General features: G+C 42.2%; 1 protein-coding gene across 1 annotated transcript in view; it reads right to left on the bottom strand.

Moving 5' to 3' along the window:
* The window catches only part of LOC8038853, a 127140-nt gene that overhangs the window by 61869 nt on the left and 50028 nt on the right, over nucleotides 1-15243 (bottom strand). The window contains exons 4-5 of the mRNA XM_040213030.3: nucleotides 2550-2624; nucleotides 2387-2468 (exon numbers count right to left, since the gene is read on the bottom strand). Coding sequence (XP_040068964.2) covers nucleotides 2387-2468; nucleotides 2550-2624 — 157 coding nt within the window. The remainder of the gene's footprint in view (nucleotides 1-2386; nucleotides 2469-2549; nucleotides 2625-15243) is intronic.

Below are 15243 nucleotides of genomic sequence, written 5' to 3'. Positions count from 1 at the left end.
CTTACAGCTACAAACTGAAGTACAGACCTGGTTCACACATAGCAAATGCGGATGCCTTGAGTAGGCTGCCGCTGCCAGTTCCTCCATGTTCCATCGAGCGGCCAGCCGAGGTATTTATGCTCGAGGGGGCCTATCCTCGCGTACTACTTGCGTCTGTCGTGGCTGGCGCCACTTCAAAAGACTTGATTTTGTCGAAGCTTCGAGATCATTTGTGGTCTGGAGCTGAGCTGCATGACCCAGACTTAAAACCGTACGCTCCTCGAACAACTCAGCTGTGCGTACAAGAGAACTGTATCCTGTTGGGGTCAAGAGTCGTCATCCCAGGATCCTTACAACCAGAGGTTCTACGACTCTTGCATGAAGGTCATCCAGGGATCGCCAAAATGAAGGCCGTGGCTAGAAGTCATGTATGGTGGACATCATTAGATGAAGACATTGCGGCTACAGTGCGGGGATGTCGTGTGTGTCAAGAAAACCAGCGACTCGCACGACCAGCACCAATGATGCCATGGCCATTCCCAGAAAAGCCATGGTCTCGTCTTCATATCGACTTTGCTGGACCAATGAAGAACCGATATCTACTCATCGTGGTCGACGCCTACTCAAAATGGATTGAGGTCGTTCCTGTGTCCACGCCGTCGGCAGAAGCCACGATCCCTTGCCTGCGTGTGATGTTTGCCTGTCACGGACTACCAGACCTCGTCGTATCCGATAACGGGCCGGCATTTGTAAGCGGTAGCTTTAAGAACTTCCTTCAACAAAATGGAATAAGGCAGATTCTAACACCACCGTATCACCCAGCGTCAAATGGAGCCGCTGAGCGAGCGGTTCAAACCATAAAGTTGAAGCTGAAGAAGGCAGCTGATGGAAGTTTCCAATGTCAGCTGGCCCGAATCCTGCTCAACTACAGAACTGCACCTCATGAAACCACAGGGTGCACTCCGGCGGAGTTACTGATGGGCCGCAAGTTGAAGACTGCTTTGGCTCTACTGCACCCGGACCTTAGGTCAAGCGTATCGAAAAAACAACTCATCCAGAAGATGGCGCACGACAGGGGTGCTCGACTGATACCAACTGTCCAACCGGGTGATGCCGTGTATGCGAGAAATTTTCGACAAGGTCCACCATGGGTACCGGCAACTGTGATCGACACTCCAAGTGACCACATCACAGATATCGCACTCCCAGATGGTCGGTGTTGGAGACGTCATGAAGGACATCTGCGTCCTGACCTATCCCAAGCTAGGGCATCATCGGGTCCGCGACCAGAGCCGGCGGATCAGGCCGCTCCTCCTAATGGGAATGTGCCTGTACCACTAGAGGATTCTGCCCAAGCGATACCTCAAACCGTAACAGCTGAATACCAGCATGACGACACTCAGCCTGTTCCTGGCATTCCGCTACCAAGGAGTCCTGGTACTCCACTACCGAGGAGAAGTAATCGAGCACGAAAGCCTCCTGTGCGCTTTTCACCGTGAAAATCGGTGGGACCTTGGCTCATTTTTGTTAGGGGGGGGAGGAATGTGATAGGTATATAAAGAGCATGTCGCACGAGACCCGACTGGACATTGGGAGGCCCAGAGTTCAAATCCTGGCTCCGCCAATTTTTGGCTTTCGGCGGGTTCCTGGAAACTTTGATTCTTTGATTCATTGGATTAAGTACGGTTCATTCATCTGCACATATTCGTTCATATCCTCCTCGGAGACCACATACGATGGTGTGAAGTGCCCGTGTTGTATATTCAATAACGTGGCTCTTGATTCTCGCAGATGATGATGATACCGTGTCTCTAAAGCTCATAAACAAAGAATACTACATGTACACGGGGCGAGACAAACAGTGGGAGGATTTCTGGAGCAGAAACGAGCACGTACCACGTGACACTAAGCGTCGTACCGCGTTCCACGCGGCGGCGTGTGTTTCCAGAACACCTCCGATTGGATACATTTCGTTTCTTGTGCATTAATAAGACAGGTAGGAAACGCCAGAAAGCCAAGGTGGAGTGGTGTAGTGGTTAGCACACCCGACCGGACATTGGGAGGCCCAGAGTTCAAATCCTGGCTCCGCCAATTTTTGGCTTTCGTTCTGGAAACTTTGATTCTTTGATTCATTGGATTAAGTACGGTTCATTCATCTGCACATATTCGTTCATATCCTCCTTGGAGACCACATACGATGGTGTGAAGTGCCCGTGTTGTATATTCAATAACGTGGCTCTTGATTCTCGCAGATGATGATGATACCGTGTCTCTAAAGCTCATAAACAAAGAATACTACATGTACACGGCTTCACCTTTTTTTTTGTGCTCACGTTATCACGTCATTTAGGTCCGGTACCTTGGCAGAATGTATTACGCTTTCCCAACATGAAAAAAGTGCCCTTGCCTGTGCCACGGTAAGCCGTGCGGTGACAGACTTGAGGAATTTCTGTTGCGCCGCCTTGAACCGAGTGGCTTTTCTTTCGTCTCTGGAAAAGCGAGGCCAAAGATGAGACACACCCCTGACAACTTCACGAACTGAGGATTTAAAAAAAAGGAGTCGCGCTTACTCTTGGGATTCTGGTGCTTCTTGGACTGAACGCGCTTCATCTTCGTCACGGTAGAAGACTGCACATGGCACCACCCTGGGGAATAAAACGAGCAACCTTGTTGTGACCTCTCAGGAAATACATCGGTGATTGGAGGAATCCTTTAAAAATTTACTGCTGTTTGTTTTCTTTTTCTCTTTTTTTTAATATGGGAAGTTTGCGCCATGAGCGATTGGCTACATTTTCAAAAAGAAAGATCTAGAACTAATTCAGTTCTTCTTTGCCTATGTTAATGTCTGAGATGCTGTAAGCTTTTTTTTTTTTATCTACTCGTAATTTTTATAGATCTCAATTCCAGCTCACGCTCCGTTTTATGTCAGCCAAAATTTTACTAAATACCTTTCTTTCCTGGCTAACGTCAGCTGATTCAAATATTCGTCAATTAAGTCGTTCAATAAACCAAAGGCTAGTGCCATTTCTAAAAATGTCACTAGACTGCGTATCTAAAAAGAAAGAGATAAATCCGATAGAAAAAACACTTTAGTAGCAGTGAGCTATGGTTTAGGCAAATGTCGGGTCTCCCACGTAACACCGAGAAAATTTCACTTCGCATTGGGCCTCTTTCTGTCTAAAAAAAAAGGGGGGGGGGGGGCAGAAAAAATGAATGAAAACCGTTTAACGCCGAATTAGAGCGCAGCTCTTGAGGAGGAGGAGGGGAAGGTACGGAGAGGAGGATATGCCCCTCCTTCCTCTCCTGCTCGCCTCCCATTCACGGAAAAATGTTGCGCTAAATTTAGCGGGGAAATTTTTCCTTTAGGTTTAGCGGGGAAATTTTTCCTCTAGATTTAGCGGGGAAATTTTTCCGGTAGATTTAGCGGGGACATTTTTCCGGTAGATCTTGTGGGAAAATTTTTCTGCAAGATTTAGCGGGGAACGTTTTTCCGCTAGATTTAGCAGGGAAATCTTTTGCACTAAATTTAGCGGGGAAATTTTTCCGGTAGATCTAACGGGGAAATTTTCCCGGAGATCTAGTGGGAAACTTTTTTTGCTAGATTTAGCGGGGAAAGTTTCCGCTAGATTTAGCAGGGAAATTTTTTCCACTAAATTTAGCGGGGAAATTTTTCCGGTAGATTTAGCGGGGAAATTTTCCGGTAGATTTAGCGGGGAAATTTTTCCGGTAGATCTAGCAGGAACATTTTTCTGCTAGATTTATCGCGGAAAGTTTTTCCGCTAGATTTAGCAGGGACATTTTTTCCGCTAAATTTAGCGGGGAAATTTTTCCGCTAGATTTAGCGGGGACATTTTTCCGGTAGATCTAACGGGGAAATTATTCCAGTAGATCTAGTGGGGAAATTTTTCTGCTAAATTTAGCGGGGAAAGTTTTTCCGCTAGATTTTGCAGGGAAATTTTTTCCGCTAAATTTAGCGAGGAAATTTTTTTGCTAGATCTAGCGGGGAAATTTACTCATAATGCACCGCGCGGTTACGCCGACACCGACGGCGACGCCGACGCCGCTTAAGCCGGAAACGGGCGCCTAAGAGCTGCGCTCTAAAATATTAGAACGAGTACAGCGTGAGTATATTTGGTGAGTTGCTGGAAACACGTCTGTTTCTTATATATATACCTATCTACCGGGTGTCACCGCAAAATATCACAATATTGGTTTGCCACCGCAAAAATAAATTGTTCATATTTACGTTCAGACTCCGTCCAAATGTGGTGCTAGCGGTCACGAACAGATGTCAACGTTTCCGAGCTTGCAGCTGTCCGATTCAAAAGTTATAACTGATTTTCGAAAAGTTTCGTTGGGAAAATGACGGCCGACGTAGCGCACAAATACATGAAGTAGAATGGTTTCAGCTAGCTGGAACGGGCCCAATTATCGCGCAGAAAGTTTCCAAAAATCACGTAACTTTGTAATGAGAACGGCGAGCTTTTAGAACTACGGCATCTGGTCCGGAACGCTAGCGCTACATTGGGACGGAGATTCAAGTGTTCGGCAATGCGCATTTCATTCTGCGGAGAAACAAAAATATATTTTTCTGTGTATGCTGCGCGTGCAATCCTCCCGCGACATCCGAAGGAAGGAAGGCCCGAACAACGCCAATACAACACCTGTTAGATAACGTGGCAGTATGCATGGATGAACGTGGCTGAACCTTTTTGATCGGGCGTCGGCTTGTGCCACCTATCGGAGGTGAGGACAGGCACCGTCCGGACACGAGCGCAGCGTCAGCGTGCGGCTCGTGTTGAATGGATGACAAGTCCCAGCCCTTCGAGGACGCAACACTCGTGTTCAATCTGGGCTCGTTCTGACACTCCACACGGCTCGCTAGTTTAGTCATAGTCCCGAGATGCAGAAAAAGAGCTTCTAGAACGCCAAATCGCCTCGTCATAAAATAGTTCAGAAAGATTTACTTAGGGCGAGATCAAAAACATATAAGAAAGATATACAGTGTCTCGAGATACGAGGGCGAATTTCCTAATGTTAAACATAAATGGATTTCTTTTTTTGCGGTACGCCGGACGTAGAAGGTCTCTTTACTTACGGCAGAGAGCATGTGGTAACCAATTGCTTCTGCCAACTTCTGCTTATTACCCGAATTCCACATGTCGAAAATATTACGCTCTTTTTATCCGAAAACGAAAAGGTTCAGGACTAATCACGCCATGTTCGAATAGCAAGATGACAGCCGCGCTATTGAAACGTGTTCTTGTTTAGCCAATAAATTGATTGAAGGTACTCTGAACTTCAGAAGGATTTTAGGAGTCCGTATCAAATGAAAAGAAGAATGTCAGCGTCAAACCAGTGTAAAGAATTATTACGCGATAAATCTAATTGAGCTTATATTTACGCGCATCAATTCCAACGACCGCTACGCAACAAATCGTTTATGCTTGCGCCGCTATACAAATTGACGAAATACGTCCCAAACATTTTCGAAAACTAACAAAACAGGAGCACATACGGAGAATCAACACTTGCACAATGTGTAAGTGTTGAAGGAAAGATATTTAATCCGAGAGAATTATGTCTGGCACAGCATTGGGCTTGTGATCCCCGAATTTTACTTCCGTTTTAACTTCGGTCTGTTTTTGTGATGGGTGTTGATATTTGCTAAATACAGAGCACGCATCGGCTGTTTTGTTCATTAAAAATAACATCCTCGAAAGTACAAAGAGTCTGCGCCTTCCTGTTAAGGATGTATTTTGGTCCATGAAGTTGGTAACGCTGGCTATCGTCTTGTTTATACTTCTGGCTACCGCTAAAAATGTTGAGGCTACCCCCGGGCACAACATGGATACTGAAAAAATGCATAAACTGCAAAAAATCGGGTGAAAGTCTTACTGCAGATTCCAACGCAAATAAGGAAGAACATTCTGCAAAGCTAGACCAAAGAAAGAGTGGCATCGCCGCCCTTGAGGCACTGGTCTCTAACCTTGAGGTTAAAGAGCATGAAATCACAGCTACCCAGCTAAATTTAAGCACAGTGGAAACAGGGGCGAATCCCATGAAAAGTGACACTGCTGCTTTTTCCAGCCTAATGGCCCGGAGCTGCCAACACTGTTGACGACATTAAAAAAAATAAAGAATGCGGCGAACCAGTGTAATATTTAAGAGATTCCCCGAAGTTCGAAACAAAAATTGGAATGACTCTAAATTCGTTATCAATATTTTTGCTAAAAACAAATCCTTGGAATAATTTTGAACCAAATCGAAAGGGCCCAGAGATTAGGCGGAAAACGTCTAGATTTTAATCGGCCGATCATCGTAAAATGTGTTCACTTCCAAAGCAAACAAGAAGTGCTTCCTACTAGATTCAAATTAAAGGATGTCAGTCCTGTGATTCGAATTTCCAAGGATTACTTTAATAAGGTGCGATTTTCGCGGCAGAACCTGTAAGAATTTGTAAAACAAATTAAAAAAAAGCGGGTCCAGAGACAAACTGAATTACAAACATGCTTCGCCTCGGTTCACACACATACGTTTATGATACCGACAGTCACTCAGTTGTCTATCTCTGCACTAGTGTACCAAATGACTGACGTGCTGCTAAACGCAAGTCCTCGATCTATACTCAACCTACGAACCGAATGTCCTCTCTTCACACTGCCCGGCTAATCTGTTGCAAACTTTACAAGCATCTTATCAAAATGAGATTAACTAAAAACCATCGCTTCCTGTTAACGAGCCTGGTATTAATCTCGGCACAAAAACCTGGCAAACTCCCGACGTCAGCAATGATAAGTAACTAAGTTGCTCATAAAATACTCACCGAAAACAAACAGCTTGCTAGGGATGGTGGTGTAACTATCGCTGTTACAAAACTCTAATTATGCTCCGAAATGGATGCTTTCTGATATTAAAATTCTGTCGATTCTTATTTAAATTAATTTTTGCAGTGTTTTACTCGGTGCATTCTCTCGTTCACCTCCTCTAAATCGCACATAATTGAATAATTATTTGTATAATGTAACTAAATGCAGCCAATAATTGTCCTAATCGTCACTGGTTTCTTGCTGGCGACTTCAACTACTCCGAAATAAATTAGTCTCCGCTAATGCCATCCCTGACTGAAAATTATCGGCAGTGTACGGATTTGCCTTCAATAATAAGTGTGTACAACCTCCAACAAATGATCACCGCACCAATACGCAGCAGTTATATTCGATTTATTTCTTACTTCTGTTGGGTCATGTCTTCCATTATTATGGATAATATCAGTTACTATGTCATGATCCATATCGGGGAAATGCAACAAATAGACCGCTCTATAGATTAACGGAAAATATTCGCCTTTTCACGCACGAATACTGAAGGCATGGCATCGGCAATAGTGAACATCTAAATGTATTACATTTCATCTGTTGGCGAAAGGCTCGTTAGCGAAAATTGGCTTCTAATTAAAAACACATTCACACAATTACTCCAAAACTTTGTTTCTAAGACCTAAGTTGGATGTGAACATGCATCTCCCTGGTTTACTCGCTGTTTAAAACAAATGTTAAACAACAAAAAGTGTATTGAACAGAACAGCGCACAAAACGACAAGGAAGAAGAGAAGGAACATGCACAACAGGCAACCGCTGACTCGCAACTGACTTTATACACGAAAGGAAAAAGAAAGAAAGGTATTCTCGAACGCAAAAACTTAATATTAATTTGGAAGTTTCCCCATCATATCACTCTCAAAAGTTTGTAAATCAAAAATAAAAAAGCAACAAAACTTTCCGGTAACCTTGCGCAGATTTTTTTCGCCAATCTCAAATGTTTTGGAAAATAGTTAACTCCAAATAATCTAAAAATAAACCAATCTTTCTAAATTAGTATGACAAAATTCTCAAGGATGACCAGGCATCTACTATGTTAAATTTATTCTTCCAACGTCTTCACCCATGTAATCTTCCCGCTTCCCTCGTACTGTCTGTCTTATCAATAAACGGTTATGAATCCTCTTCCATTTAGTCCCGAAGAAATTATCAAACAAGGAAAATCTGCCCTCAAATAGTTCCCCTGAGTATGATGGTATATCTGCCAAATTTCTGAAACTAATGCATTCAGCATCAAATATACTCGCGACTTTTTTTTTTCACCAAGGACTAAATTCCAGTGAACTACTATCCCACTGGCGATTCGCGCAAGTAAAACCTGTTTATGAATAAGGTGCCCAATTAAATCTAACTGTCACCCTGTTTTTATGACCAGTGTAAATTCTATGCTCATGAAACTTTTTTTATTCTCATATCTTCTGATACCTGGAGGAATGCAAATTTTTTTTTCTCCAACCAGCATGGTTTTTGAAAAACGTTACCCTTGCACTATCCAACTTTTCGCGATCGTCACAGACCTTCATTTGAATATTTCTACCTATGTATAAAACGACATCATAATCATAGGTTTTCCCAAAATATTCGATACCGTCCCGCACCACCGTCTCCACCTGAAACTCTCTTCTCTAGATCGACCCATCCCTTGTCAGATAAAAACCACATTTTCTAACCAACAGACAGCATTCAGCCTCGATCAACAATTCTTCACTAGATTATTATCGGTAACTTCATGTTTCCCTCAAGGTAGCGTCTTCGGTCTCCTGCTGTTTGGGACTCAAATTAATGATCTTCCTTCCTAAGTCGTATCTACTATTCGACTATTTGTAGATGGTTATGAAATTTACAGAATATTACCGGACCAACAGGTCCGGTAATATTTCTGTAAATTCTTCTTCAAAATGACCTCGGCTCCATGACATACTGATGCTCTGGATGGCAAATGAGGTTTAACCCTGGTGAATGCAAACAAATGACTGTTTCTTCAAACTCAACTCAACCGTTTAATAGGCGTTACTAACGCCGCAACTAGAATCTGTCTTGCTGTACAAAGATCTCGGCGTTAATATCCCGAAAATTGATAATCAAACCACATATCGATAACCTCATCGCTACCTTACCGAAAACGTTAATATTGTTCAGACTATCTTTCACCTTCTACCAAGAAATTACTCGCTTAAAAAACAAACTTTTGATCTCAACTTGAATATGCCAATATAATATGGCATCCACATAAAAACTATCTAAGAGATAAATTAGAGTTTGTTCGAAATAAAGGAGCCCGGTTTATATTAATAGGTGCTTCATCTGAAAGCAGTGACTCCGCCCTGAAATCTAATACTTTTTTTCTTTAACCACTAGGTGCCAAACGAACTTGATGTGTTTCTTTCATGGCATTTACTAGAGTTTTTTTTATATTTCACAAAATAGCTATTGCCAAGCAGCTCATTATATTAATTCTCGAACAGATAATTCGTGCGAACTTCAACAATATCGGTCGCGTAACAACTCAGTATTTCCCCTTTAATATAACACATTAGAGAATGGAATAACCTACCGGACGAAATCGAGACCCACATAAATCATGTACTGTTTAAGAAACTCAGCGTGTGTCCAATGACTAACGTGCGTAAACATTTCTGTATTTTGTGTACTTTCATTTCTTAGTTTTTGGATGTCAACTTGTAAATTTATATTTTTCATCACGTATTTTCCTTTGCCAATGATTCCGCCTCTTTTAATCCTTCCAAAAAAACGCCCTTGAGCTAAATAAAAGAAATTAAATTAAAATAAGTTTGTAAGCTAAAACTAATGCACAGAAGTAAGACGCCCAAATAACCCATTAGCAATAAACTATGCGCAAGCAAATAGCAAGACAAGTATACCACGGGTTGGCCTAGGACATGATTCGGTTAAGAGTAATTACGCCTCTAGACACCGCGCTAAATAAAACTTCGTTTTTTAACTGAACCCGTGCTTTCTAAAATCAACACCGATTTATCTCCCAATCTTAGGAAATTGCTAGTCAACAATCTTCAACGGTTTATCAACTACTAGAAGGATGAAGCTTATGTCACACGCAATCGTAAAATGTGTTCGACTCTCCCGACTTACGTACGTTGGATGTCATAGGGCTAATAAAAAAAAGGAAGAGAGAGTGAAATACTAGAACAAGGCAAGGAGGAAGAGGAAGAGGGGACTTCATTATGGGCATTCATACACACAAACGACCGTTACCATACAGGAGTTTCTACAAGCTCACTGCTCACAGACAACATTAAATTCGGACATTTGAAATACTCTACTGCTACTCCAAATAAAGATCATGCCTTTTCTTCTTTAACATATCAAATCAGGACTATTCAGGCGCAGCGGTGAGTCATTTGTCATTTTAATCAGCTGCGAAACAAGGCAGAAACAAAAATAATATAGTTATTTCAATCTGTTTTATCCAGTGATATTATAAACAATACCTGGGACGGCTGAGAAGAAGGAACAAAAGAGGTGGCGATTGTTGACTTTTCAGCTCGCAAAGACACGATCCATCGACGGGATACAATCTTGACGAGACACATTCTCGTTGAGAAACTCGTTGAAGCGTGCAGAGTGAAACACATCCGGCGAGCCGTTACACCGGGGCATCGGCTGTCATGGCGTCTCCCGCAAAGCAAACATCGTCTGCGTTGGGCTTGGATTGCCGAATCTTGCCAATTAAAGGCGCCATTTCTGCGTCAGGAGCTGAAGTGCCCGTCTGAGTCTCGAGGTTCAGCCATCGCAAATCTCAGTTTTCGTTGGGTTACTACTACGGCTGCGGTTAGAAAACATGCCGAGCGTCCGCCCTGGGTCAACAGCGCCAAGGCCTAGAAGACAAAGCCTGCACCGTGTCTCCCCCCGAGCTCATTACTAGGACGCCGAGAGCACAACGTTCTATAACGAGCAGAATGGTGGCACGCGGTGACGCTAAGACTTGCGCGCCTGCCACTGCCATGAACTCCTGCGGAGTTTATGCAGGTTTGCCGCCTGCGGCTGGTTGGGGGTTCACTAACGACAACGCAATGCTCTTGTCGTCTACGTAGTACTGCCTCAGGTAGCTGCTGGATATTCGGGTGACATTAATCCTGTCTCTGCACAGCACGAGCGGCGCGCAATGATAGTTCCGGGGAAGATCGTACCAATGAAAGATGAAAAACCAACGACTGCACGAAGGTTATCCGACTACTAAAGAGGTCCATAAAGGCCTCTAGGGGATTAGGGGATCATTGCATTCACGTAGTCGTGTAATCGAACGCTTCCTACTTCCGATTTTCGGAGTGCCCGGAGTCCCAGTCCACATCGGACCTGGTATGTCTTGCTCCATTTTTGCATGTTTGGAATGCACCAATGTCATTTAAGAGCTGGTGTTTTGAAACATCAGTATACTCTTTGTTGCCCTTATTTCTTTTCTACCTGCCAATAAAACGCGCATATTTTAATCATGATTCTTTATCACTTGTTTGGAAAATAAAGAAGTAAATAAATGAGAAATACTCATGTTCTTTGGTTGTAGACAGCAGCTCGTGAAGCGGCGGTTCAACAGCGTGTCCTACTCGATTTAATTCGTTTTCTATTACACCAAGAGGATGTCAAGCCAGCAGGGAAGACAAGTGCAGGTGCACAATTCACAATATCATAAACACCAGTCATATTGGTACAAAAAAAATAATAAATTATCCAGACATTCGAACGAAACAAACTCTGAACCAAGTAAAATAATCAAAAACTGCACACCAGGGGCGGGTAAAAAAAAACATAATATACAATATAAATCATGTGATATATTTTTAGAAAGCCAGCACGAGGCTTTTATAATGACAATAAAAGCAAAAATTAAAGTAATTTTGATTAGACCGTTTTACCACGATCGTCTCGAAACACAACAAACTTGATCCTGTGTTCGTCCCCTGTCGGGCTACTGAGTCTACTATGTTCAACCAACTAGGCCATCAAATTATTTTTCTAAACTTGATCCCGTCCGCCCATATCTAAAAGCTATGGTGGCTACATCCCAAATTGCCGACGTTCGGGATAACGGAACGGTTCTCCAAAGACAATGAACCAGTGTTGTACGGAACGGCGTTCCAAGGAACGGCGTTCCTGGAACGCGTTCCTTTTAGGAGGAACAAAGGAACGCCACCGTTCTATTTTGCATCGCTGGAACTGGAACGGGAACGCGTTACATTTTTGCTAGAACGAAAAAAAGAACCGCGTTCCTTTTTTTTTCGTCCCGTGGGGTCATTTTTATTTTATTTTTAAGAGGGGAATTTAAAAAAAAAAAGTAAACAAAAACATTATATCTCACACACAAGGATCTCGTTCAGTTTTTTTTTTTTTTTTGTTACTTAGGGTTTATTTTGTGGGGTCCTCGCTTGGTAACAGTAGGGTGCAGGACAGCTAGTGACCATTGATTATTTTTTCAGTGCCCGAGGCTGCGGCACAAAATTCAGAACATTTGGTCGAAGGAAGAGACAGAAAAAGGGGAGCCTCGAACGCAACTACTTTCCTTGCTTCCATGAATCCTCAGACACCCAGAAATCTAAGGCCGACTGCAGTCATCACTGAACTTCTACAAAGAAACCAATTACACCAAAAGAACAGGTTACTATACACCATATGCACCCTTGTATCCCAAACATTGGCCAGATGCACAGAAATTATCCTTCCTTCTCTGTCCTCTTCTCCCACCTTCAAACTAAACGAGTCAAACCTTCACGAAGAAAGACTGGTAGAATTTCAAGACTGACCTTCAAAAAACCCTACCTTCTCCTCTATTTGCTTGTCTTGCTGACAACAGCATCGAGAAGCAACTGTTGTTAAGTTTGAACACGGGACATTGTTAGATTGAAACGTGCGAGGTTGTTGTAAAACGCTCGTGCAATGGGGGTAACAGAATATTTGGCCTCCTCTGTATTGTTCACCACAAACGTGACTATGGCAAAACGCTGAGATTTTTAAAAGTGAATATACCAACAAATGAAACCTTGCTTCCGCTTTTCTTTTCCTAGCGTTCTTCCATCACGGAATTCTAATTCGTATGTTTCTATTTAATGGGATAGATAAAAAAACGTTTGTTTAATCTAACTAAATATTTTATTTAGCAAAATACAAATGTAACGTATATGTAACGACACGTTCCATTTTTTAAACTGTAACGGGAACGAGTTCCTTTCTCGCAGATGAAACTTGTAACGGGAACGCGTTCCAAAAATCAAGAGGAACGAGGAACGAGCTTCCGTTCCTCTTTTTGAGGAACGTGTACAACACCTCAATGAACTCCTGTGCTAAATCTTTGTCAAGAATCCGCTTAGCGACATCAGTGATTTCGGCCACCATTTGTTTTTTTTATTTCCTGAGTGTTTTGGTGTTACGCATTATCGGTTCCTGGTACAGAAGTTGTCGGAAACCTAAATTATATATATATATATATATATATATCTCTACTGAGGCAACTAACAAAAAATATCCACTGGGAACTTGCTCTAATAAAAGAATGTTTTTGAAAAGATTGACTGAGACAAAATAATTTGATGGCCTAGTTGGTTAAATATAGTACACTAAATTAGCGCAATGGGCGAACCCAGTAAGAAAGAGAAGACAGGACAGAGCGCTACTTCCTAACTGGTGTTTTTATGAGAGGATAATTCAAATCATAGAAAAAGGACAAAGAATATGCTAGAAAAGAAAAGAAGAAAGGCAATAAAAACATTTAAGAAAGAGGATAAAAACAAAAAAAGGAGATATAAAAATACACTAAGAAAAGAAAACAAACAAAAGAACAATACTAAAAAATCCAAAATCGAAGATTTGTGGAGAAACAAATTTATTAAAAATAGTGCAGGTACTGAAATTCTTTCGTGGGGGATGCGTGTGCTAGTACTTCGTCGGTAAACTGTGTCAACGAAATAACTTCAGTACCTGCACTATTTTTCATAAGTTTCCTTCCTTTTTGAATTTTCAGTACTGTTTTTTTTTCTTTTCTTAGTATAATTTTGTCTCCTTTCCTTTATTCGTATCCTCTTTCTTAATTTTTTTTGTATTTTGTCTTCTTCCTTTTTCCTTTTTTAGCATATTATTTCTTCTCCTTGTATGATCTTAGTCTCAATGTTATCTTTGTCTTCCTCTATCCTCTTCTATCCTCTCATAAAACGTCAGTTAATAAGTAGCGCTCTGTCCTGTCTTGTAGTTCTTCCTGTGTTCGTCTACTTCGTTAATTTTGTCTACTAGCTATGATTAAGCTATATTTTCCGGCGTGTTTTACTCAAAATATTTGGCTACCTTCGTGGAGTAGACTTCCTGAAGAACGCCATTTCCAAAATTGTAAATTAGACAATTCACTTATTTAATACGCCGTACACCAAACGGTCTAAGCCGACTCAAAATAAATTGCGGAAGGTCTGTTTATTTTTTGTGCTTGTGAAGCTAATTCATTTGGTAAAAGGCTAAAGAATGCAGAAGAGACAAAGGCGGGTAGAAAGCACGAACGGTATGAAGAGGCGCTGACCTTCGACTGATTTATTGCAAGGCCATTCTAACAATCATTCATACACTTACCGCATATACATACGTCAACCATAACTCGACACTACACAAAACCGTCCACGAACATTTCTTTATCTGATCAACAGATCGCGGCCGTGCTAATTGTCACCCTTCCTTTTGATAACGAATGCCTCCACAATCTCCTTTTCAGTTCTATCTTTCGCTTTCTTTAAAAAGGTCGTGATTCCTAATGAAGGATCACACCCGCAGCAATTCAAATATTTTGATGCATTTATTTTCTAAAAAAACGTGGTAGAGCGTGCCTTCATTAAAGGTAACAGAAAATAATTAGGCGACAACCAAAGTTAACCACACGGAACCTACACCATAAGCAGGCTTTTCACATCCCGAGCGGCTATGCAGGGACTAAATGCCGGCCAAAGGAACCGGCATGATAAACTCTCTGTGCTCACAAGTGAAGCCAATGCTACAAGCAAGAGTAAGTACGTTGTCCTGAACGACGCTCTAAAGGGACCGTGCAACGATGTTTGATTGGAATGTTTCCCACCTCACACAACCTTACTGGCCATAGTGGGACTCAACTATGATCGTGCGCGACGTCACTGATTAAGAAAGGCCTTGAACGCGGTGTAATTTCAATAATAAAAACGGACGCCCTTTTTCAATCTCTCCTTTGCATTCTCAAAACTTGATGAAATAGTCGACAAGTCCACAGTTGGCCTGCGGACCCTTGGTGACAATACTCAAGTGCAGCTTAAATGCAGCTGTCAGTACGTGAACTGCTGCGTGAACGCGGCTTGGGCTTGTGAAAATCAATGCTTCGACATGCATTCGGGTTGTGGCTCGTGTC

The sequence above is a fragment of the Ixodes scapularis genome, unplaced genomic scaffold (genome assembly GCF_016920785.2).
Source record: "Ixodes scapularis isolate PalLabHiFi unplaced genomic scaffold, ASM1692078v2 PGA_scaffold8__174_contigs__length_109621045, whole genome shotgun sequence".
NCBI classification, from domain to species: Eukaryota; Metazoa; Arthropoda; class Arachnida; order Ixodida; family Ixodidae; genus Ixodes; species Ixodes scapularis.
This window is presented reverse-complemented; position numbering and strand designations above follow the sequence as displayed.